Source organism: Eschrichtius robustus, chromosome 3 (assembly GCF_028021215.1).
Source record: "Eschrichtius robustus isolate mEscRob2 chromosome 3, mEscRob2.pri, whole genome shotgun sequence".
Lineage (NCBI taxonomy): Eukaryota > Metazoa > Chordata > Mammalia > Artiodactyla > Eschrichtiidae > Eschrichtius > Eschrichtius robustus.
In genome coordinates, this window is record NC_090826.1 from 110,576,013 (window position 1) to 110,600,960 (window position 24,948).

At 41.6% G+C, this 24,948-nt stretch overlaps 3 protein-coding genes across 3 annotated transcripts; all 3 read left to right on the plus strand.

The window, feature by feature from the left end:
* The first annotated feature begins 5,375 nt into the window (after positions 1-5,375).
* Positions 5,376-5,690, plus strand: LOC137760651 (late cornified envelope protein 2B-like). Its single transcript, XM_068537580.1, is given in 1 exon segment — positions 5,376-5,690. A coding segment is annotated over 1 exon segment (315 nt).
* Positions 5,691-11,560: 5,870 nt separating this feature from the next.
* On the plus strand, positions 11,561-12,037 carry LOC137760652 (late cornified envelope protein 1A-like). Its single transcript, XM_068537581.1, has one exon. It carries the CDS (start codon positions 11,561-11,563, stop codon positions 12,035-12,037), a length of 477 nt encoding a protein of 158 aa, XP_068393682.1.
* Positions 12,038-20,665: 8,628 nt separating this feature from the next.
* LCE6A (late cornified envelope 6A) lies at positions 20,666-20,905 on the plus strand. Its single transcript, XM_068538419.1, is given in 1 exon segment — positions 20,666-20,905. A coding segment is annotated over 1 exon segment (240 nt).
* Positions 20,906-24,948: the final 4,043 nt, after the last annotated feature.

Sequence of the window (24,948 nt, forward strand, 5' to 3'; positions counted from 1 at the left end):
ACAGCCTTTACTGTGTTTTCCATGGGAAAGGAAAGACAGGGCAGGAGAAACAGTTTAGGACTGGCTAGTTTGAATAATTCCAGAGGGCTTTGGGGAATAGGGGCTGTCTCTAGTTGCCTGGTGCCTGGCCCTGGGATGGTTTAGGGGAAGGGAAATACTGGCTTGGTGTATGACAGTTAGAAAGGAGGTGGGGTATAGACTTGGGATTGGTTGGTTTGATAGGAAAGGTGGAATTAGCTATCTCTGGGAGGGATAGTCTCTCCCCAGCCCTCAGTGGTCCCTAAAGATGTCAAAACATTGCAAATATAGGAAACAAAAAATATGATTATTACAATAGTTTACTAGGAAAGACAGACAATTAAACAAGCAGTTACAGTAACTCATGTTATGGGTGAACAAACTGGGGGACCTAAGTTAGTCTGGATGTCAGGAAAGATGTAGAAAGAATAGGACGCTCCATTTTCCTAAATATTTATTGTTCCTTTGACTTCTGTTTTGTGAATTTTCTTTTTTAAAAAATAATGCCGATTTATCTTTCAGCTCTTAGTGTTTTCTTATTGATCACATTAGATTTTGCAAGTTACTAACTCAAGTAATTTTGTCATTTATGTTCCCAAGAAAAGATACAAATTGTGATTGGGGTTTTATTAATTATGTAGATTATTGTTTCTTTTGAAGAGAATGGTATGATTCTTCATAATTCAACTCTTCTGTAGGTCACTTTGTAGTTTTGTTCATCTGGGTTCTGAATAATTTTTATTCAGGTGATTTCTAAATATTTCATGTTTAGTGGCTGTTACATACAGGGACATTTCTGCTCATGAATTCAACTCAGAGTTTGTTAATATATAGCATGTGGTCAATTCAGAGAATTTTCTTACTAGTTCTAATCACTTGCAAATCAATTTTTAAATTTTCTAACTCTATAATCATCTTGTTTGCAAATGATGATAGTTTTTGACATCTTTATATATATATATATACACACACACACACTTATGTACATATGTATCTGACATATATTTTGTGTTATTTAATTTGTAAGAATTTTAGGACAAAACTAATTTAGAATGATGATTGGTGCATTACAACTTTTGTTCATTTGCAGCAAATTGTTTTCGTCATCCCATTGATACTCCTTTTACTCTAAATTTTCTAAGATCTTTTTATTGAGATCTAAGATTGAATGTTATTAAATTCTTTTTCAGAATTTATTGGGACAGTTATGTGTATATTTTTCTGACTGACATTTGAGGCCTTTAAACGATAGATTCTTTGAGCTTGGAAAGAGCACAACTAAAGGACCTGAGGTGTGGAGAGGTGATGTCACTGACTCAAAGTCACGAGTGAAGGTAGTGGTAAGGTTGGGACTAGAACTCAGCCCCTCCACTCAGAGATACGGCTCCCAACTGCATATAGAAGGAGGCAAACTTACTAAAAATTCCTGAGTTATGAGTTAGTTATGGTCTATGCCCACATTTTACCTTCTCAGTTTCCCTTCCTCATCGGGCCCGTCGAAAACCTCAACAGAGGTCACATCAGAGATCTCATTGTTGCCCCTGAGTTCATCCTGTTGGAAGACTCTGCCTCCTGATTCTACATCTTTCCCAGGGTCTCTAACTGGACAGTATTGTGCAACGTCTGGAACAAGCATGTATGCAAGTTGTCACAGTGGGTGTTCTTATTATTTTTTCCTTCCCATTAATTATTTTGTTTATGAAGCTTAATTGTGAGAGCTTTATTTGAATGGCAAAGGTTTAAATAAAGCTATATCTAACATATAATTGAGAGTGTGTTGAGCATTAATGTTTTTGTGAATTGAAAAAAAAAGACTGCTACCTGTTCCTTTTCTTAAAAACCAGAACACTTCTTTGTACACTTCTCATGCTGATCTCCTACAGGAACAGAGTGTGACAACTATTGCTTTCGTTCTTGTACACCCTCCACTATCCAGTGGCTGCCTTGCCCTCCCATGAGCCTTAACGAATTTCTTCATCTAACAAGGATCTCTTCCTCTATGTCTAGAGTGATCAACAGCTTTTATCTCTGGCTGTACATTATAATCAGCTGGGTATCTTTTTAAAAATATTGATGTGGAACCCTATTCTCAGATATTCAGAATCAGTGGTGTCCTGGCATCATTTTTAAAGGCTGCCTACTGAGAAACGCTGGTGCAGACTCTTGAATTTGGCTTCAGCCATGCCCCGTCTACTGTTTCTTTTGTGCTGATGGTCAGCATTACTATCTAACTTCTCAGGTGTTTCTGCTTCTCTCTCCAATTTGACTGTGAACTCTTTGAGTGCAGGGGCTAAGATTTGTTTGTCAGTATTTTTCACAGGACTGGGGCAGAGTTGGTCACAGATTAAAGGCCCAGATGTGGGTGAGATTGTTATGATAACTGTTTCCTGTAGCCCATGACTTCATCCCTGTTTCCATGAGACGCCCGTGTGAGTTTTGGATGCCTTGAGATTGGGACATTGTATTAGTGGAGAGAGATGGGGCAACAGGAGGACATTCCTAGAGAGATACTTGCCAGGAAACTCTTTTCCCATCCCTATCCCAACTCATGCATTCTGAGTTGGTAGCCAAACTTACCACAAAGGCATTTAGTTCCTGGTTCTTGAAGGGAGGGAATGCAAGCTTGAAATTTAGTCATTTTCCTCGTCCTTGTTATCAAATTCATCATCAACACCAACAGCAGCTTTGTCATCATTAGGCATCTATTTTCTATAGTAGATGTTTCTAGAAGTGCCTTGTGAGGAGCTACATAAATAAGTATATCTTATGAAAAGAGTTGGAGGGCTTCCCTGGTGGCACAGTGGTTGAGAGTCTGCCTGCCAATGCAGGGCACACGGGTTCGAGCCCCGGTCCGGGAAGATCCCACATGCCGCGGAGCAACTGGGCCCGTGAGCCACAATTGCTGAGCCTGCGCGTCTGGAGCCTGTGCTCCGCAACAAGAGAGGCTGCCATGGTGAGAGGCCCGCGCGCTGTGATGAAGAGTGGCCCCCACTTGCCGCAACTGGAGAAGGCCCTCGCACAGAAACGAAGACCCAACACAGCCATAAATAAATTAAATAAATAAATAATTAAAAAAAAATAATCCTTATGGCAAAGTAGCATAAAAAAAAAAAAAAAAAGAGTTGGATACCACAGGGAACTTTCCATAAGTGGGAACATCCAACATTAAATTTTCTCATCCTAGGTGTCTATGATCTGGGGTAGAAGGAAAGGTTTTTTTTCTGTGCAGTTTCTTGCTTTGTTTTTTTTTTGGTTTTATTTTTTAATTATGGAAAGAATTCCTTATGTACACTAATTTTCTTGCATGTTAAGAAAACTCACTTGTTTTCTTATTGGTTACCACAGTGTAGGTGTGCCCATGTCTCTGTGTGTGAATATGTTGAGTGTGTGTATGCGTGTGTGCACATGTGCACATAGAAAGAGAGAAACATATTGAAGGAGAAAGAAGGAGGGAGAGAGAGAGATGGTGTGGGAGGAAAGGATGGGAGGGAGAGAGACTTCTCAGAAATATTACAAGTCAGTAGAAGTATAGACAGGGCTACCAAGCCTCTCATTGTGCGTTCCATGAGACAGGGCAGAATTAAAGCACAACATCAACCAAAGTCAACCCTCCATACGTAAGACCATTTTATACCCCCAACTCCACAGGCTAACCCAAGCACAATTACAAACATGTTAGCCTTTGAGATCCAACATGAGGGATTCTTAGAGTAGCAGCTCTGTAAAAGATTTTGGTGCACTGTTTGAGGGAATCTATTCCCACACACACAGGTTCATGGACTTGACCTAATTAAAAGTAAGGGCAATGTTTACCCCATCGGAAGTGGACTGAAACCTGGAACGTGGTATGTTGGTAAAGTTTAACAATGGGATATCTGGGAAAAAAGAGAGGAGAATTGTTGCCAATATCAATGATGTAAATAGTCCCATCATGTCAGATTTCAAGCTACTAAAATGATGACATTGAATGCAGAGTTAAGAAGAGGTGCACACTAGTTGGCTGTCCAGTTCACCACTGGACTTGGGTTACCAGACCAAACATGACTGGACTCATTGGGAAGAAGAACTTCACGGCACCTAATAGACCTTGCTAAAAGCTGCTGGAGCCCAAAGCAAAGGTAGGTCTAGACCCCATGTGGCCAAAAGACTCTTTCTCAGGGAGGGACAAGAGCAAGTTCAAGACAGAGGGTGGAAAGAAGGACACTCAAGACTTCTCAAGAAAAAGAATTTTGGGGGCCACAGCACTAGAATCCTCTATCTAGAGGCCATGGGTTCCCCAAACCTTGGGCCATAGCCGAGGGAAAGGGTATGATTTACAGAATGCCACATATAGAACTGCTCCCCCGAAGCCCTGACTCTAAGCTGGGATTGGGACCCCCAGCTCAGTGTGGAAAGAACAAAGCGGAGGGGGAATGTCAGGAAGAACCTGCACGTGCTTCACTTGTTCAACAGCCACATCCTGCTCCTTCCAGAAGCATAGCTCACCTGAGCCCAGCCCTGGAGCCCATGTAAATTGTGTCCCTGCAGTTGGGACACATCCTTGGGTCCCTCCTCTGCTTGGCCTCCTCAGGGACGTGTCTATGGCTGCCTCACACCAGGGTGAGTACTTTTCTAGAACCCAGGGGGTGGGGTGATAAACAGGATGGAGGTGAGACTGGAGAGTGCCTCTGGACAGAGATAGAGTGGACTGTGGAGGAGGGGGACAAAGTGGTGGACAAGGAGAGAGGGTCGGGACTAATGTTTGCTCTAAACCAAGCAGGAACCACCTGGGAAGTGTTATCCCTGTGATCAGATACGGGGGTGATAAGTGACCTAGGACAGCTACAGTACTGCAATGAGTGCGCTGCTGGTGCTGAGCCCATTGCTCTAAGGGAAGCTTTCCCTGACTCTGCAGATCACAAATTTATTATACAGATGTATATATACATATATATGTACTCTCTCTCTCTCTCTCTATATATATATATATATATATATCAGGATATGACAGCTCTTCTACCAATTCCTGCACAACATTTCTAGATAGATTCAAGTAGTTAGAATTGCAAAGGACTTAACATGTCTTTGAAATGACATGAGATATCCATTCTAGTATTTCAAACAGTGCTTGATTTCTTAGTTCAGCAGTCATTTATTAACCACATAAGAATCAAGAACCGCGGATGACCTTACAGGTACAAAAGTGGAGAAGTCATACTCATTGTCTCCAAGAGGTTTCTGTCACTGTGCATATTCTAGATATCCCTCCCCAACTTTGGGGAAGGATTTCAAACTAAGGAAAAATGGAATGTCTCTGGATCTTAAGTTTCTGGATCTGTTTCTATTTTGTCATTCAGATTTACTGAAATCCCACCAAGATGTCCTGTCAGCACAACCAGCAGCAGTGCCAACCCCCTCCCAAATGCCTCCCAAAGTGTCCCACCCCTGAAGGTCCCCCCAAGTGTCCCCCCAAGTGCCTAGACACCTGTCCACCTCCAGCCTCTTCCTGCTGTGGCCCCAGCTGTGGGCATTGCTGAAGCTCCAGGGCTGGGGGCTGCTGCCTGAGCCGCCACAGGCCCCGCAGGTTCCACCGCCGCAGACACCACAGCCCTGACTGCTGCAGCCAGGCCTCGGGGGGCTCCGGGTGCTGCGGAGGGGGGAGCGGTCAGTCCTCTGGAGGCTGCTGCTGCTGAAGTGGACCCTGAGATAAGAAGTGCAGTTTTCTGTGCAGCACACTGCCGAGGACCTTGTCTTTCTCCTCCTTCACTTGCTTCTGGGTCTGAGATGTCCAGCAGAACACTCTGAACCTGCAAAGACAGTGCATCCTCCCTGGGGTCCAGAAACTCAAATCCTATCTTGAATCCCCATCCATGGCCTTAGAATCCATCTCTGTGTCTACCCTCACATCCTCAGTAGATAGCCCTTAAGTCACTCATTGTGGTATTTTCTTACAGTGTGTTCTCTGATGTAAAACAATAAGACTGGAGTTTGAGCAACATCTTTGTCTTGAGTTGCCATTGTTCTCCTCTACCCTGTCCTCTGCTGCCGGTGGCCTTGAACCTCAGTGGCCAGAGGGGCACTCTGGCCTAAAATGGGGTGAGTGATGGTGAGAGCGTGAAAGACACAAATGCTCCTAACTCTGTTATGTCCTATGTCATCTGGGCCCTGAAGCAGCATTGATGGGCCAAGTCTCAAATGCCTCTTTGTAAACATAAATTCTTGTTTTCCTGGCCACCTTCAAGGCCCTAACCTGGTCCCTCCATGTTCCTCCTCTTCTCTATACTCATTCTGCTACTCTTGACCCACATCACCAAGGCATTCTTCCTGCCACACATACACACACACACACACACACACACGATAGAAAAAGAAAAGAAAAAATGAATCAATAAATAAAAGAAAAATTAAACATGTTTTGAAAATCCATGTTTCCTATCCACCACTTCTGTAATCAGTTTGGTCTCAGGCACATTTGGGTGTGAAAATTGCTTCTGTACTAACCTCCCAGCAAATTCTGCTTCTTTCTTCCTCTTCCAGCTTCATTAAATCCTCTACACTTTTTTTCCCAAACACGTTCCCTATGCCACATTTATAGGCTTGTCACTTCACTTCTGAAAAACAGTGTTTTCTACAGAATAATGCACATTCTTATGCATTACTATGCTTAAGGCTCAACAGAAAATATTTCCAACCTAATTTCTAAGGTTCACCATTCATGCTGCCTCATGAAACCTCATGCTCCTGCCACACTGAACAACTCACCCTTAACAAGGTATAACTTAAACTTGTACATCTTGATGCCTTTTAGTCTGGGAAGCAGATTATTGTCTGTAGTTCAGAGGTTACTATCTGTAGTCAGTGTCCAGAATATTTGTGTTCTCAATAAAGAGTAGCTTCTACTGTTATTTTATAAGTGCTTCTACTGCTACTACTGTTACTACTACTACTGCTGCTATTACTAGCAGCATTACCTGCTCTTTCCTCTATCTGAAGTACTCTTCAATTTCTTCTCCACCATCTGGATATTTTGGAGTTCTGTCCCTCCTTGAAGGCCCACCCAAAACACCATCCTTCTAGGAAGACTTATCTAGTCATCTAAGAGTTTCCTCAAGCAGGTGGATATTAAACAATCTGTCTCTACCCTCATATTGAGCAAGCTTAGCTTGTAGGATGTAATAAAAATATAATTTTTATTATATATGACTGTCCTTAAAATTTTACCCAATGAGATGGTCTTCTGATTCATAGGTGATGCCTTGGGAAGGCTTAGTGACTTTATAGCTCTTCCCAAGCAATGTCATTTTTAAGTTGCAAACCTGGTTTCAGTTTGGAAATTAGAATATCCAGTCTGAGAAACAGTCAAAATACCAAACTTGATTTAATGGCACATTTGTCCGTTTCCCTGCTCCTGTGTGCTGGCTGATCACAGAAGGAAAAGGGAGCCTGGTCCTTCTACCCCTGTTTCACACCTGATATTTGTCCTTTTCTCCCAGTTCTCTAAATGCATTTACTGACCCCTGAATGAAGATTAGGGGAAAGGAACACAGTCTCACATGTGGGTGCAATTTTCTTCCAATATTGGATGCAACTAGATAGCAGAATCTAATTTTCTCCATTTGTACAACTTTTGAGATATTTATTCTTAGATATCTCATATTTTTCTTGCTATTAGATATAGTTCTATTTTTAAAATTACATTTTCTGTAAAGCATTATACTCCAATAAAGATGCGAAAGAAAATTAAAAAATTAAAATTACATTTTCTGATTCTTGTATAATATTTGTGCTTTATAACAGCACCAGTCAATAAATAATATGACAGCTTCAGTTAAGAAATATCTGTTCATGCCTAAATATAGAACCACAAAAAATTTTAATCACTATATATGTATTTATACATGTCACAATTTATTATAGGTATTAATATGTTCCCAATTTCTCTTATTATAAATATCAGTTTATATCATTGAGTATTCAGATTGTCATATTTTGTGATAATATCTATAGAATAAAAGCCCTAGAATTGGAATTGCTTATTCAAAATGTATGTACATTCTAAATTTTAATTATTTTATTCATCAATAAATATTATTTGAATGAATGGACCACCAATTTGCCTTTCAGAATATAAGTAACACCTACTTATGTTCCATTTACAGTGGCTTTTTCCCTCCACATTTACTCTCGGTTTATAAAACTTAAATCTTTGCCTATTTAATATGAGTAAATGTATTTGTTAGGAGAAAATAAAAGATGCCTTTTTTCCTAGCTTTTTGTACATTTATTGGTCATATATAAGTCTAACATTTTGTATTGCCTGTTCACCTCTTTTGTCTATTATTTTCATTGGGATATTTTCCTTATTAATTTGTAAAATATAGTTGCATATCAACTGTTTTAACTTATTCCTGGAATATGTGTTATAATTTTCCTCTCAATTGGTCATCTCCTTTTCAAATTTGCTTAAATGTTGCTCTTTTCCACATAAATAGTTTTATTTAGAAGTGGATAAACTTATCATATTTTCCTTTTATACCATGGTTTTGGGGACCACCAGCCATAAAAAAAACAACTATGCTTTCTTTACTACTTTGACTATGACTTAACAATGTATGTTACAAGAAAAGACTGATGGAAGAATAAATAATCCATAAACATACTTGACACTGGTTCTGGTGCATAAAAGTAAAGTAGCACTCAGTATGAAGTTCAGGGTGATTCTAGAAAAATTAAACACTTTCAAAAATTTGTTAATTAGTTACTAGATTATAATTGTACATAGTCAAAATAAATTGGAAAAGAAATTATTACAGTTATTTCTATAATTTTCCAATGTGGAGCATATTGCATTACTTTTGATTTGCCTTATAGTTGCATCTAGAACTCAGTCATGTTTGCTCCCAATCCCTTGATAACAGAAGACCTAGAAAGTAATCATTTGCTTAATAAAAACGCTCTTTTGAATTGAACTCCATTGACATCGCACAATCAAGGCAAGCAGACCAATCCTTATGAGGTTTCAAACCTGCTTATCACTCAGATCTAAGTCAGATTGATTGATGATTTGGGTACTACATCTTTAGAGGCATGGACCATATGAATCCTCAGGCCAATTACTTTAAGTATCAGTGCTCTGCTCCTGAGTAAGACTTACCTATGTGAGCCAAATTGATACTATGACCACTCCCTTATAAGTAACAACCTGAGCAGGAAGACAAGAGTCATACTCAGGCAGCATAGGGCCAGACTTCTACAGGGTGATGTCTGCTAACCACATATGTCTGCATGCTCCAGGCCTTACAATGATGGACAAAGACATATGAGAAAACTATTTGTACACTCTAAAGTCCTATGCAAATATTGGCTTCATGCTTGACAAAAACATCTATTGATTGCCACAGCATGCATCTAAGAAGGTGATTAAGGAGAATGATGACGATAATGATGATAGCTTTTGGTGTGTGTGGAATGCGCAAGGCAAAGTTCTATGAGTTTTACATATGTCATCTTATTTAATATTCCTAACAAACTTATGAAGTAGAAGTTATTAAAATCACTATTTCACAGATAAGGAAACTGAGGCAGAGAAGTTAAACAATTTGCCCTAAGTTACTTAAACAGTAAGTGTCAGAGCTAGAATTCATGCTCAGGATGTCTGGCTCCAGAGCCACAATCCTAATTTCTAGGTAATTTTTCCAAGCTCGAGTTGATTTTAAGAGGTAAATATATTTTGGAATGTGAGCTACGAACAACACACATCTAATACATACACCACACTTAGAAAACAAATGCAGACATAGACAAACAGGCATACACAGATACACTCATTTCCAACAGCAAAGTGAAAAACCTTGGACGCATCAATATTTCTTTGTGCAAACCAAAGGGTCTGGAGCTCATGAATTAACATTGCAGGAGGAAGAAGAATAAGGTTTGGGGGACCAAGAACCAAGGAAGAGAACTGAAAGGCAGGTATCACTAAGGATAATAAGGTGGCAGATGATAGGAAGAATTCACACCCACCCCCATTTCTATGTGACCATATTCCTAGCTGGGAGCAACTTCCCTAAGCTCTGTAGAGGGACGCCGGGAGGAGCTGCCAGGCATCTCCTGTCACAGGAGCCAAGTGGGTGGCCGGAGGCAGTCCTCTCCTGCCCAGGCCCTGTGTCACACCTGAGGGCAGAGCCCAAGGCCAGGATAAAAGGGCCTCAGGGCCCGAGCACCTCCATCCAATCCTCTCCTGAGCTGCTGACGGACACTGTGCTGCGTGTGCACTGGTGAGTGTCCACTGGGAAAGGGATCAGGGCCTTCCACAGAAGATGCTCAGGCCAGAGGCGAGGGCAGGGGGGCAGGGCCTTGGGGGTGGTAAGGATAGGGGGAGCTAGAGAGGGAGAGAAAATCTAGAAGTCTGATGAAGGATGAGCTGTGAGGCAGGAGAAATCATTTGTGTGTCTGTGCTATTAGGTCGGTATCTTTTCGAGTTTCTCAGATTTTAGGTAAGTCAAAACTTTCAGAAGGAAGATCTTACCTTGGAGAAATCAGCTGTTTCTTCCCCAAAGCCTCTACTAGGGTCACAGCAATTTTGAAACAGTGGAGACCAGAGCCAGCATATTTGGGGTTTGATAAACACAGAGATCCATGGGCCTCACCCTCACCAAGTGTCATTTAGTTGGTCAGGAGTGGTGCCTGGTCATCTGTATCAGAAGCTGAAACTCACCTGCTAAGATGTAAAAAATGGAAGAGGTTATGTTTTGTAAAGAGTGCATAACTAAGCTTAGCTTCGCAAGACCAGAAAACCTAGGTTCACAACCCAGGTTGCCTTGATTAGGTTTGGGGCTCACTTCTCTATTTCTAAAATGATTTGGTAGCTCCATTTTATATATGCATACATATAGATATACATGTATACTTATACATATAGGTATTTATAGATATATACAAGCATATGCATAGATAAATATAGATATAGATAGATAATATATAAACAGGATTACAAAAGGTCAACATATGCACTGGTTAACCCATATATATATATATATATATATATATATATATAAAATTATGAAATTATGTATGATATATGATCTGATAATAATATGTGTTTCTGGAAAGCTATCTGGGAAGTTCCTCCAGAAGGGAATTCTTATTTCTTCCTTAGCAAAGAGCACTGCTGCTCTAAACTGGCTCCTGGACTGGACATTTTCAGAATTTTGAGTGGTGTAGAGTGAACTTGAGTCAGACTTTATGAAGGCCAATTTTGCCTTCTCCAATTATAGGACCCTGACTTTGGGCAAGTTTGTCAATATAGTTGTCCTCTGTGTCTTGCTCTGTTGAAAGAAGACAACCCATGTCCGTTTTATGAAAAGCTCCCAAGGTTCAATGAGATAGTGTGAAAGCATTTGAGAAACTATATTTTAGAGATAATTTCTCCATGACTTACTTGAACAGGCTTTTAGAATGTAGGGAAAAGACAAGACGGTGAAAGTCAATAAAGGAGGTCTCCATGTGCTGGGTCTGACTTGCTGTTTGACTCTCCCTCAGCTCCTGAACCCCGCCTACCAAGATGTCCTGCCAGCAGAACCAGCAGCAGTGCCAGTGCCTCCCCAAGTGCCCCTCCCCGCAATGCCCCCCAAAGTGTCCCCCGAAGTGCCCTCCAGCCTCTTCCTGCTGTGGCCCCAGCTGTGGGCACTGCTGCAGCTCTGGGGCTGGGGGCTGCTGTCTGAGCCGCCACAGATCCCGCAGGTCCCACCGCTGCAGATACCACAGCCCTGACTGCTGCAGTGAGGCCTCGGGGGGCTCCGGGTGCTGCAGAGGGGGGGAGTGGTCAGTCCTCTGGAGGCTGCTGCTGACGGGGACCCTGAGCCAAGAAGAGCTGACCTGGGGCCAGCAAATGGCCAACACGTCCTCCTCCTCCTCCTGCTCCTCCTGGGCTTACCTGAGAGGTCCCAGAGAAGTTTCTGAGCTCTGGGCTGGAGTGTCCCTCTGCCCTGGGATTCAGAAGCCTGAATCTACTCCCGAGAATCTATCTGCTGAACTCTGACACCAACTGCATTTTCTGCCCTGGGATCCCCAAACCACAGACTCTAACTCACTCCCCAGCTAATCTCCTTGCAGTCTGCAGCCTCAAATAAAACAGTAAAGCAAGAAATCTGCTCAACATCTTGTTCTAGACACTTCCTTGCTTGCTTGTGCCCCAATATTCTTCTCACTGCTATCCATTCTCTTGCTGCCCGAGACCTTGGAAATCAAATATGTGCTAGATATATGGTTGGGACTAGGAGGAGGGGTGAGAAAAATGGCTCTACCTATTATTTACTCTGATACCATTTCCCAGATGAATACCATGCAGCTCTGCTTGAGCACACCTCCTGGTGTCTCTCATGAACAGTGCCTTGGACTTTGGGTTTTCTTCTGGGTCCAATGGCTCCTGGAACAAGACAGACTTGACAGATATGTATTCAATCCCTCCATTGATCTCCTCCTCCTTCCGTTTGTGATACTACCTCAACTCACCCCCAAATTTCTTTTCTCCTTTAGCCAAAAAATTTGTTTAGAAAATTAAACATGAACTTTCTGCAAATAAACCAGGAATCTTAGTTAATTCTAACTAGAAACATCCATACAGCCTGCCGCAAAGGTCATAAAAATTAAAAATGCCTATAAAAGGAATCAGGGACTTTTTAAAAAGCAATCATTTCTCCCTTTTTTCTCCCTGAGTCCCAAGTCCAATTTTTCAGGTCAAATATTTCATCTCTATATTTTGTAAAGAAGTCTTGAATTTTCATCAATCTTCTTTTTTCAATTACAAATTTCACATGAGATTTAATCATTGTTAACTTTTAGTTTATTATGCCTCGGTAGTCTTATTATGAACTGGATAAATACCCAATACCTTGAATTTGTATTTTAATTCATTAAAAGACACAGGTGTCTGGTAGAGTAGACAGCAGGAACACATCACAGGAATAATGTGGTTCACACCCCACAACTGCTGCGATTAATATGACCTCAAGATGCCGCTATGTCTTAAGTCAGTCACTCAAGTTTCAAAGTCCAGTAAGGGATCTTCCAGAACACTGATCCTCAGCATGCACCTGCTCCTTGGCTGTTCCAGGAAACTAGAAGAGGGATGCATCCCCTTTGGATTCAGTAACAAGAGACATCCAACGCTATACATATTGGTGGATCCCCTCCAATAAAGTCAACTAGCATACTAAGTATGGAGTTGATTGGTGGCCAAAGGGACACATGACCACCATGTTATTTAAATTGGGATTCTCAAACAAAAGGATCCTATATTCCTGAGAAGTGTAAAGTTCCAGTTGAGACCAGGTGCACTCTAGGGTCATAGATTCTTTTTGTTATTAGTGAGATTTAGTAGATTTTCTTGAACAGAAGTTTCTGCATTTGTTGTATGCCCCCAGGACAATTTAAAGAGACTTTAACATTTTTTAAAAGAAATTTCCAACATTTATAGCTGTTTTGCGGGGGTAGAGTGTCCAAGCAGGTCTTCATGCTGTCACTATGGAAGTCTTCCTTTAAGGTCTTTTGTTTAATTTGGTTTAGGTTTTCTTTGAGGTTTAAAAAGACTGCATCTCAAGATTTTATGTATTTATAGATTTCTTTTATAATTTATTCTTTAAAAGTTATTTTATGAGGAGTGTGGACAACCTAACTTCTGAACACAGTTTTAATTCTTTTTCCCTAAATCTCAGGAGCTTTTTCTTTTCCTTCTTTAGATAGTGAGAGAAGAAGAAAAGAGACTGACCCCATTGATGAAGGAAAGTTTACTCTAAGCCCATCCTTTGTTGACAATTTCTTCTATTAAAATTGAAACCAAGTATTTAGACTCTATAGTCTCTGTTAACAAGCCAATCCTCATAACGTTATAGCCTTGTGTACAAGTCAGCATCACTGGTGGTTTGGCTACAGTCCTACCTGGAAGAAAAATCTAAGACCAGAAGATCTCTTAGCCCTTTTCCCTAGGAAAAAAATAACAGGGATAAGTTCTGAAATAAGAAGTACCTGTGAGAGTCATAGGATAAATGTCCTGAACACTTCCTCTAAACTAAATTCTTTGACACATTCTAAGCAAAATATCATAGTATGTAAGAAATGTAGTTGAGGTGTCCACAGTGTGACGCAGACAACCCCACCTCACTGTAAGTGTCTGAACTTGTCATGGCTGAGCTCGTATTCACCTGAAATTAATCAACTCAGGACATAACGTTTGGAAAGCATTCTGTAAATTGTTGTTTGGCAAATGTTGGTGAGAGGGATTTTTTGAAACAGTAACAGGGAAGAGCAAAATCTGACCCCCATGTTGGATCTGTTTCTATGACTTTAACCTTTGCTTTTTGTTGCTTTTGTTATTATAATCATACATAAAGGCCTGCCTCAGGGAACCCTGCCCCTCTGCCTGAATGGTCAGCTCACAGGGAGACAATCTGACTCTGCCCACCTATGAATGGCTGCAGAAAAGAAGAAATTACCACATCCCCTCCCAGATGTCGGCCAAGCCAGGCAAAACTAATAGCATTTTTACTTTACTTCCTCACCTCCTCCCTCTGTTCTATAAAAAAAACTGGTATCCAGACCCCGATAAGATGGTTTTTTAGGGACCCTAGTCCACCATCTTCTCGGTCTGCCAGCTTTCGAAATTAAGTCACTATTCCTTGCCTCAACACCTGGTCTCCCAATTTCCTGGCCTGTAGTGCAGCGAGCAGAGTGAGCTTGGACTCAGTAACAAAACTAGTTATTAAACTGGTATGGCAGTGAACCACTGTACACCCTGAAAGGGGATAGAAGATGTATGAGACATAGCCCCATGCTTAAAATGTTTACAATCTCACATAAAAGAAATTGTCTGTGATAATGAATTGTATGTATGACAAGCAATAAATACTCTGAAGATTTTCTTGGTCAGGCATTGTCAGGGAGCCCATTACAGAGGAATGGGATTTAGACTGGTCTTTGGAAGATAGATTTTTCAAAGGCAAAGAGAAGAAGGGGAGGTGTTCTCAGAAAAGGAACCAGAACAAAAAAAGAAAAAGAAAGACAGTAAGGAAGGAAGAAAGGGAGGGAGGAAAGGAAGGAAGGAATAAAGGAAGGAAGGGAGGAAGAAAGGGAGGGAGGGAGGAAGGGAGAGAGAGAGAGAGAGAAAGAAAGAAGAAAGAAAGAAAGAAAGAAAGAAAGAAAGAAAGAAAGAAAGAAAGAAAAAGAAAGAAAAGAAAGAGGAAGGAAGCAAGGAAGAAAAGAAAGGAAAGGAAGGGAAGGGAAGGGAAAGGAAAGGAAAGAAAGGAAGAAAGAAAAAGGGGGAAGAGGGAGGGAGGGAGGAAGGGAGGGAAGGAGGGAGATGTCTATTGCTCAGAGAAATTGGGTCACAAATAGGGACTAGGAGTGAGAAGGGAATGGGTGATTCTCAGCGATAGGCTTCTGTTCCCAGACCAGGCTGGATGCTAGTGATAGTGCGAGCCACAGTAGTCAAAATAATATTGAAAACCAAGTTCCCCTAAAACCGAGTTCCTCTGCCGAGTTTATGATTAACACCTTTGTCCAAAACAATTTTTCCCTTTTCTCATCCAACTTCTGCTCGCCTCAAGATTGAGGAGTATCAAAGAAAAGGGGGGATTGATGCCGAGCAGGTCTCTGTGGGGGTCACGGGCACAGAGGCCTTTTTGTCTCCCATATCTTGTAGGCAAGACTCCAGCCTCCATGGCCTTCCCTGAGTTCCAAAGGGCAGATTCAAACAGTTGCTAATCAGGGGAGGAGCAGCCACAAAACCACATGAGGCAAGGTTAAAGGGACCAGAAAACCTCATCAAGATTAGGAGAACAGACCACCTGAGACCCTGCACATACCCTAATCTTGTCAGCAACTCCACCCTTTTGACACTTTGCAGAAGAAAGAAGAATGCAAGACTGTTACTGCCTTGATCCTTATCACGTACCTCTGACCACCGCCCCTGACTATATAACCTCTCCCTATTCCCCAGTGAGGGGAGCACAGTTCTTGAAGCACTAACCTACTGTGTTCTCCCTTTGCCTGGCAAAGAAATAAAGCCACTCTTTCTTCCTCTTCCATAACTCTGTCTCCGTATTTCTGTTCAGCATCCGTGCACAGAGAGACAAGATTTTGGCAACACTATCGCTGTAATGTGGTACATTTAAGCTGACTATTTCCAGTCTCAGCCCATAACCAGAATTCACCTGCCTCTCTGTTTGCCTATCTTTCACTTACTGCCTTGTGTTAGATACCAACGTGTCTACATTATCTCTAGTGTGAAAACTTTGAAAAATAAGATGGGGCTCATATTCTTCTTGCATCCAGAATATAGTAGGTGCTGATACCAAGCAGGGCCCTGTGGGGCTCCTGGACACAAAAGCCTTTCTTTGTCCCCTATTTCTTTGATTACAGGAAATAGGCTACATTCAGCCTCCATGACCTTCCTTGAGTTCCAGTGGACAGATTCAAGCAGTTGTTAATTAGGGAAGGAGGGGATGTGAGACCAGGGAGAAACAAAGAGTCAAGAGAAACCATAGCGCAGACTTGGGGCAAGGTCCTGGCTCCCCATCAAGGGATACACACAAAGATATCTTTGAGCTGTTTTGCAGATACTAAAACCCCCTCCAGGTGGAAAAAGTTAACAGTTAACGATGGCATGCTGCCCACAAGCATGTAGACCCCAGACCAGTTGGAATGAGAAGGTTGATAATGTTGACTCCCACTTACCTCACCACCAACCGATCAGAAGAAATGTCCACGAGCTGATCATGCCGTCTTTGAACCATTACTATAACACTCCTCACTACTCTCTCCAAGTGGGGGCACACAGTTTTGAGGGCATTAGCCTGCTGTGGCCCCCTTTGCCTGGCAAAGTGATAAAGCTATTCTTTTCTACTTCACCCAAAACTCTCTCTCTGAGATTTAATTCAGTATCAGGGTACAGAGGCCAGATTTGGCTTCAGTGCTTATAGAAATCATAGAATCAAACTCATAGACACAACCTGAACCAGGAAGAGAGAAGGAGAATATTAACTTTCTGGGCTCCTGATCTGGAGCTGGTTGGACTTGCAAGTCTAGTTGAAGGACAGGACAGCTCTGGGGCCTCAAGCAGGCTCACTTTAGGGAATGGGCAAAGCTAGACGCTGATCTCCTCCATTGAAAACACCAATCCTGGTGGAGTCGATCCCCAGCACCATCCTACATGTGACGATATTTCATTGTGCTGAAAATGACTGGACCTAGAGACTCCTGTGGGCAATTATTATGAGGAGTGGTCTCAGGAACTGGAGAGGAAGCAGGGAAGCCTGGTTTCCCTGGGGCAGAGCCCCAGAAAGACTCTCTGGCCCTTACATAGGGGCAGCAGGGGTTGGGTAGCTATTAGTTGACCTCAAGGAAATGCATTTGTGATGTGTGAGGTCTAGGGGGCGTGGGTTTATGAGGTACAGGTCTGGGTGGGGTTAAAGAACACCTGGTAAACTGAGACCAGAGTTCCTTTGCCCTCTCACTAAGGCTTAGTGTGTGTGCAGCCTTTCTGAGGAGTAGTTCGGGTTGTTTCTGATGCCTGAGGGCAAGAAGAGTAAGTGAAGGAGGAAGAAGAGAGGGAGGAGGGAGGAGGAAGTGAGAAAAGATGGGTCTGATCTCCAAGGCCCCATAAATCAGGTGCTCCTTCTCTAGGGTCCTGTTCTCATGGGTTCAGATGGGCTTCATACCATCCTCTCTGTTCCACTCACAAGGACCTTTCTCTCCCTTCAATCAAACTACACATCAAGGCTGTCTTCTCCTGGGAGCCTTCCCAGATGAAGCAGGTGAGCCCTGATAATCCTGTCCTGCTGGGCTTGGGGCTCCAAAAGCTGCTCCTATTCTGGTCTTGACCTGTTTTCCACCCTGGCTAGGTACTTATCCCTCACCCCACATCCCAATCTTGCCTACTTTTGTCCTATATATGATTTGAAGCCTTTGAGGACTGCCCCTTTAATCAGAATATCCCTTGTAATTGCTCACCTTTTTCATTTACTTAACTGTTTCCTGAGTCCCTACTGGGTGTCAGACATCAGGAACACGGAGGCAGGCAAGACATTGTCCCTAAGATCAAGGAGTTTCTTCAGTATCTTTTTTTTTTTTTTTAACATCTTTATGGAGTATAATTGCTTTACAATGGTGTGTTAGTTTCTGCTTTATAACAAAGTGAATCAGTTATACATATACATATGTTCCCATATCTCTTCCCTCTTGCATCTCCCTCCCTCCCACCCTCCCTACTTAGCTGTGCACGTCAGCAGCAATTCTGAGATGGAAACATGCATAAGTGAGGGGCTATATTTAGATGAGAGTGTCCCCACTCTAAGCACAGACAACATGTGCTGATAAACATTTTAATGAAAGATGAAGAAAAACTTTTCACTCTGTGGAAAACTTTTCCATGAGGTCCCTTGATGATGACATAAACAGTTCCCTTTTTGCATTTAAGAGATAGTGTTATGAGTGTTTTACTCTCCATACTATTTTCAGCCTGTTCTGTAAGATGACGTCCATCCACAGTATTCTCTGCACTATTTATGAAACGGTATTATGTGAGGATGTGAACACAAGAAGTCGAGATCTGATCCACAAAACAAAAATGAGTGGGATTTTGTTTTCCTCCCGCTTTCTGTTCTCCCCAAACACAAAGTCTATTCTAATGGCACTTAGATGGCTTCATTCGACAAATATTAACGTGCATCTTCTTTATGTCAGGGACAGTATCAGGCTCTAGGAATGCAGAATTGATAAAGATAAGGTCCCTGTCATCAAGGAACTGTTTAATAGAGGAGATAGGACAGGAATTTAGGTCACCTTGACCATGAGCAGCTTTAAAGGCTGTGAGAGGCTGTTGCCAAAAAAATCTTGGCTCTCTGTGCACTGATGCCGACCAGAAATAAAGCGACAGAGATTTTGGAGGATAAGAGAGATGGCTTTATTCCTCTGCCAGGCAGAAGGGAAGACACAGCAGGCTAGTGCCTCAAGAACTGTGCCCCCCCCCCAATTCTGGGAATTAGAGATTTTATATGCGGGGCTTGCAGTCCGGGGTATATGATAAGGATCAAAGTAGTGAAGGTCTTGCATTCTTTTTCTCCTTGCATTATTTCAAAACAGTCATAGCTGGCGTCAGGTGGCCTGGTAATTGGGTCCGTTTGTCTCTGGTTTATTGGTCTGTGACCTTCTTTGTGAAATGCAAAAGCTACAGTGGGTGATTGTTGCAAGAGAGACCAGGGAATGTAAACACCAGGACCAGGATGTAATTTACATAAAGTTAGGGAGTGATAGGCCCAGGATGTAATTTACATAGTGTCAGGGAGTGGTAGGTTAGCTTTGTGAAGTACAAATCTAGTTACAGACACTACAGATTAGTAACAGTGAAAATAAAACAAGGAGTGATTAACTTTTTCAGGCCAGGTTATGTTTCTTCTCTAGCCTGTTCACTGTTCCCTTTATTTTCCTTGTTCTCAGGAGAGGGGGGAAAAAAAAACCTCACTTCCATTTTTATTGCAGCAAGGCATCTACAAAGTTCATCCTCCAGAGGATGGAGGACTTGGATGTGGCTGGGAGACCAGGCAAGTCTCCATGAAGGCGATGGCATTGAGCTGGATGATGAAAGTCATAGGTGATGGGTGGGGGGTGGACAAGAAGGGTCCTCCTCAGACTTGCATGGTATTGACTTTGATCCTCCCCCTCCAGTCCTGGATAGAACTGTCATATCCCCATTTAGCCCCCCAGGGATGTCATCTAGACTTGGTCAGTGTACCCACCTCCACTCAGGCCAATCTGAAGGCCCCAGCCTTTTTTTGGTCACACTCACATGGGGATCCCTTTGACCCACATCCAGCTGCCTGTAGCTGAGGAATCCAGCCCTGGGAATTGTGAAACATCTGGATAATCTGCTCCATGGTTGCCCTCCAGTAACATGTAGGCTGGAGGCTTTAATTGCGTAGGTGTAAAAGGCCTCTTCCTTCCCAGCCCCACAGGCCTCCAGACTCCTTCGGGATAAGTTGTCCACACGTCTTCCTCTGGGGTGAGGCTACATCTGGGTGGGTATACGCGTGGATATCTCTGACTCAGAGGCTGCTAAGGCAGCCCCATTTCCTCCTCTTGCTTTTTTCCCAGGGAGTAGATACTCCAGGTAGGAGAGGTCTGGGGCAGGGAGAAGGGAAGCAAAATGGATCCCTTTGAAAGACCCCAAATGATGTAACATGGGAGAAAGCCACAGAAGCTAGAGGGCCAGAGAAGCAGAGAAGGTATATGCAGGCTTAGGAACTTCAGGGCAAAATAAGACCAAGTGAAGAAAGGGTAGAGACTCGGACCTCCTTTACACTTGACCATGATGGACATTGGCCTGGGAAAAGTGAACTATCAGCTCAACTAGGTTGCAGTTTTTGTTTTTCTTATTTAAGAAAAAAAGTAAGTTATTATGGTTATTGGTGGGTGGGACCCCTGGGAGTTCCCACCATGATTTGCTCTCCTTTCAAATCCATTTTCCCCTCCTGGGGTGGATTTTAGCAGGTTGTAAATGCTAGGCTCCCATGACAGCTCCAGCTCATGCAGAAGAGAAACAAACACTCAAGGCACCTGGGTCCCTGATCTAACCGAATGTTCTTTTTCCTTCCAGCTACCACGGGCTAGCCAGGCGATGTCACAGCAGAAGCAGCAATCTCAGGAGACGCCAAGTGCTCTCAGATGCCCCCCTCCCCAAGGCCCAAATCCTTCCCTGGTTTCCTGCTCCACTCCTTGAGCTCCCTGTACAGGAGGCTGTAGTTCTGTTTCCCAAAGGGCCTGGCATCAGAGCCCGGCAGGCTCTTGGAGGGCTCGCCGGAAGCCCCACTGCCTCAGGGGTGGCACAACCTACCACATCAAAGAGGAGGAGTGTTAAGGAGTATTAAGGTGACTGGCCCAGAAGAGGGGGCACGAGGACAGCTGCTCTGGCCCCACCCGGGTCTCCAGCACTCATTCACTGGAAGCTCAGGCCCCTCCCTCTCATTTGCGCTGGGAAACACCTCCTGGCGCCCCTGCACTTAGGAGGCCAGAACTCTGCTAAGCTGTACTTCCGCATCTGTCCTCCACCCACCCCTTCAGCTCAGCACCAACACAACTGCTTTGGAGCTGCGGCTGCTGTGAACACTTGAGGTTTCTGCTCAGACGTGCTGAGACTTCTGCAGGTGGAGGCTGCCCTTCCTTTCCTCCTAAGAGAGTTGAGGATGTTTTAAAGAGACAGGTGGTTTGAGACTTATGTCTGAGTTCTCAGCATCCTCACATCCATTGACCTGTGTCATCCCCTGATCCTAGCACTGAAGGCATCAATGTAATAAACATATGCTGAAAACCTACTGTGTACCAGGCTCTGTGTTCACAGATTAAGTTGGAGATTTGTCTCTGCTCTAGAAAACCTTACAGTCTAGTGGGAGAAGCAAAGTACACTCCAGACTGAAATATGTAGACTAATAAATATAATTTTAAGCTGATTGACATACTTATTTTTTTCTTACTTTGCATCTAAAAGAACTTAAAGGGGGAAAAAAAGTAAGAAAGGTCAAGGACAGCAGGGAGAGACTCATCCTGATGGTGTAGGTCAAAGGTGGCTTCCTGGGCCTTGGAGGGAGAAATTCAAAACAGAGAGAGCACACCACTTGTGGGAGAGAAGAATAGGCTCCCCGGGGTAGGATAGGAAGCATTTAAACAGGGCCTTTAAAGATAAGCAGACTTTGGTACTGGGGGTGCGATGAGGAGGAAGAATCTTCCAGGTGGAAGATACAGCACAATGGAATGCAAGGCAAATGGGGTACTTGCCAATGACATGGATTTCAATTTGGCTGGATTGCCAGGTGTAGGATGATAATGTGGGACAGTTCATAACTCCAATTCCTTATGAAAACTCAAACCAACTGAATTTGCTGAACTTAAGGTTTAAAACTCCAGCTACCAAAAGATTGTACCCAAGCTCAGAGTCTATCAGTCTGGGATTGAGGGGACCTGAGGTAAAGTATAGAGGCCTGGAGAGGCTTGAGGTTCAACTATGTTGCATATCAGTATAAGTTTCATGTGAAAATTTTAGCTGATTCTTATTTTCTGGGGGACACTGAAGTATTTTTTTAACCAAGTACCCAACCCAGTGGACTATATTGCCCAGGCTCAGAGCAGAATATCAGCTTCTCTATCATTTCCAGTACACAGGATGCTTATTTCCATAGCTTAGCCATCCCCCTGATTGCTAGGACCTGATTTTGCCTCTGTTGTGAAATATTTATACCTAGTCATATAGATATAGTATAATTATATATAATTATAATTTTAAACGTATAATTTTTTCTCATTAAACAAATGATACATACTTGTGTGTATGCAAGATATGTTAATGTAGATAAGCATAAGGAAGATGATTAAGACCAACCAAAAATCTTATCACCTAAAAATAACTACTGCTAATAATTTCATGGATCTATTTCCAAACTTTAAAAAAATCACAAAATAAGATCATTTCAGAATATTTTATAACCTGCTTTTTACTTAACAATGTAATTGTCAATGCTCTTCCATGCAAAACAATATCGATCAACACTATTATACTCTATTGGATGAATACATCATAAATTTATGTAACTAGTTCTCTGATATCTGGCACTAATATTGTTTCCATTTTTTTGCTGTTTAAACAACAGTAAAAAAAAAAAATATATATATATATATATATATATATATAATAATTTAGAATTGGAATTCTATTTTTTAAAATCTTTTATTGGAGTATAGTTGGTTTACAATGTTGTGCTAGTTTCAGGTCTACAGCAGAGTGATTCAGTTATATACATATATATTATATTCTTTTTCATATTCTTTTCAATTATGGCTTATTACAGGATATTGAATATAGTTCCCTTTGCTATACAGTAAGACCTTGTTGTTTATTTTACATATAGTAGTTTGTATCTGCTAATCCTAAACTCCTAATTTATCCTTTCCCCACCCCCTTTCCCCTTTGGTAAACATAAGTTTGTTTTCTATGTCTGTGAGTCTGTTTCTGTTTTGTAAATAAGTTCATTTGTATTATATTTTAGATTCCACATATAAGTGATATCATATAGTATTTGTCTTTCTCCTTCTGACTTACTTCACTTAGTATAATGATCTCCAGCTCCATCCATGTGCTGCAAATGACATTATTTCATTCTTTTTCATGGCTGAGCAATATTTCATTGCATATATATACTACATCTTCTTTATCAACTCATCTGTCAGTGAACATATAGGTTGCTTCCATGTTTTAGCTATTGTAAATAGTGCTGCTACGAACATTGGGGTGCATGTATCTGTTCGAATTAGAATTTTCTCTGGATATATGCCCAGGAATGAAATTGCTGGAATTCTAGAATTGCCAAAGATTATAAAGTTGTTTTTTTTTTTCAGACCCTCCAGGAAAATTGCATCTTGGTAGCAATTACAATGCCTCCATTTAAGAAAATCATCTTTGGGAAAAGGATGCCTTTTTTCGAGAGCAAGAGTGAGTACTATGTTAAAAAAAATTTCTAGCTACAGAAAAAGAATCCCTCTTGTGAGAAGAAATACTTTCTGAGAAACTTGACAAATATCTATCTATTTTACTGTCATGAAATTCATACTATTAAAAAAAGATTAGATGCTTTCTCCTTTTGAAGGAAAAAGGATGCTTTATATTGTATAAAGCAATGTCTTAGGAATTTTGATATACCATTGCTTAAGCTTCCATATTTAGTTGATAGGTTTTAAAATATTTTTGATTTTAGATATTCAGTTATGTCTGTGTGAGAGATTTCTGGAAATGAAATCTCATTTTTCCCTAAGAAAAAAGCAAAATATCAATGCTTGGTTGATTGTGCAAAGCTTAATGTAAAAGAATATTTTTTTTCTATTTTTAATTTCTGCTCTTTATTGAAAACAGACATTCACCAAATCAAAAAAAAAAATTAAGTTTTGACAGAAACAAATTTTCTTTGACAAGAGTACTACTTAATATTTTGGCCTATTCAGATTTCCCTACTCAGTTCTTCAATTCCCTGAACTAATTGTTCAACTTACATACTGTTGCATTGACACACTGCTTAGTCTGTATCAAACTGACTTCAAAATTACATTGAACATAAACTAGTAATCTGATCATTGTTTTTCTTCATAAAGGTCTTCATTTGACATTTTCACATTTTCTAAATATGTCTGTACATCAGAAATGTCAATATTATAAATGTCTTTTTTGTGTTGCATTAGTATGGCTTTATTTTAATATCGTACACACAGTATACCTTTGTTTTATAGTAACAAATAATGAAAAACAAAGACTTCACATTTTGTGCAAAATGTGCTATATACGAAATCTTGGGCCAGCAAAAATAGATAAGTGGTACCATCATTTTTCTTTAGAATGTATCTAACTTTACACTTTTAATGAATATTAAATATTTACACATTTTAAATATTTTCTACTTAGAAAAATTTTATGTTGACAGAGCATTGACATTTAATATGCCCTTTTACCTAATTTAAAAAAAAATGTTAAATGCAGTATTGTATGGGCTAAATAAAGAACATGTAAATTAAAAAAAAAAAAAGAATCAAAGAAAGCAAGTTGCTAGATATTTTAAAGAGCTCCCCAAGGACTTTGAAAGGTCCCTGAGTGAAGGTTTCACGGCACTGTGTACCTTCTTCACCAGTCTGGATTCCAGCCTTACAACAAGGGAGTTCTCGCAGGGGAACTGATGTTGAGCCCAGTGATCTAACGCCAGGCCAGCCCCTGCCTCAGAGTGCCCAGCTTTCCCTGGGTCTCCAGTCAGGACAGACGTGCCTCTCGTTTGCCTGGCTCTGTGGTCAACCTCTAGTGAGGCTGGCCTAGCCCACTCCCTAGGTCTAACGCGCTTTCAGCAGCTCTTAGTTTACAACGTCTGCAGACCA

Excerpts from the sequence above, each read along its gene's own strand:
- LOC137760652 (XM_068537581.1), top strand. The coding sequence starts at position 11,561 with ATGTCCTGCCAGCAGAACCAGCAGCAGTGCCAGTGCCTCCCCAAGTGC.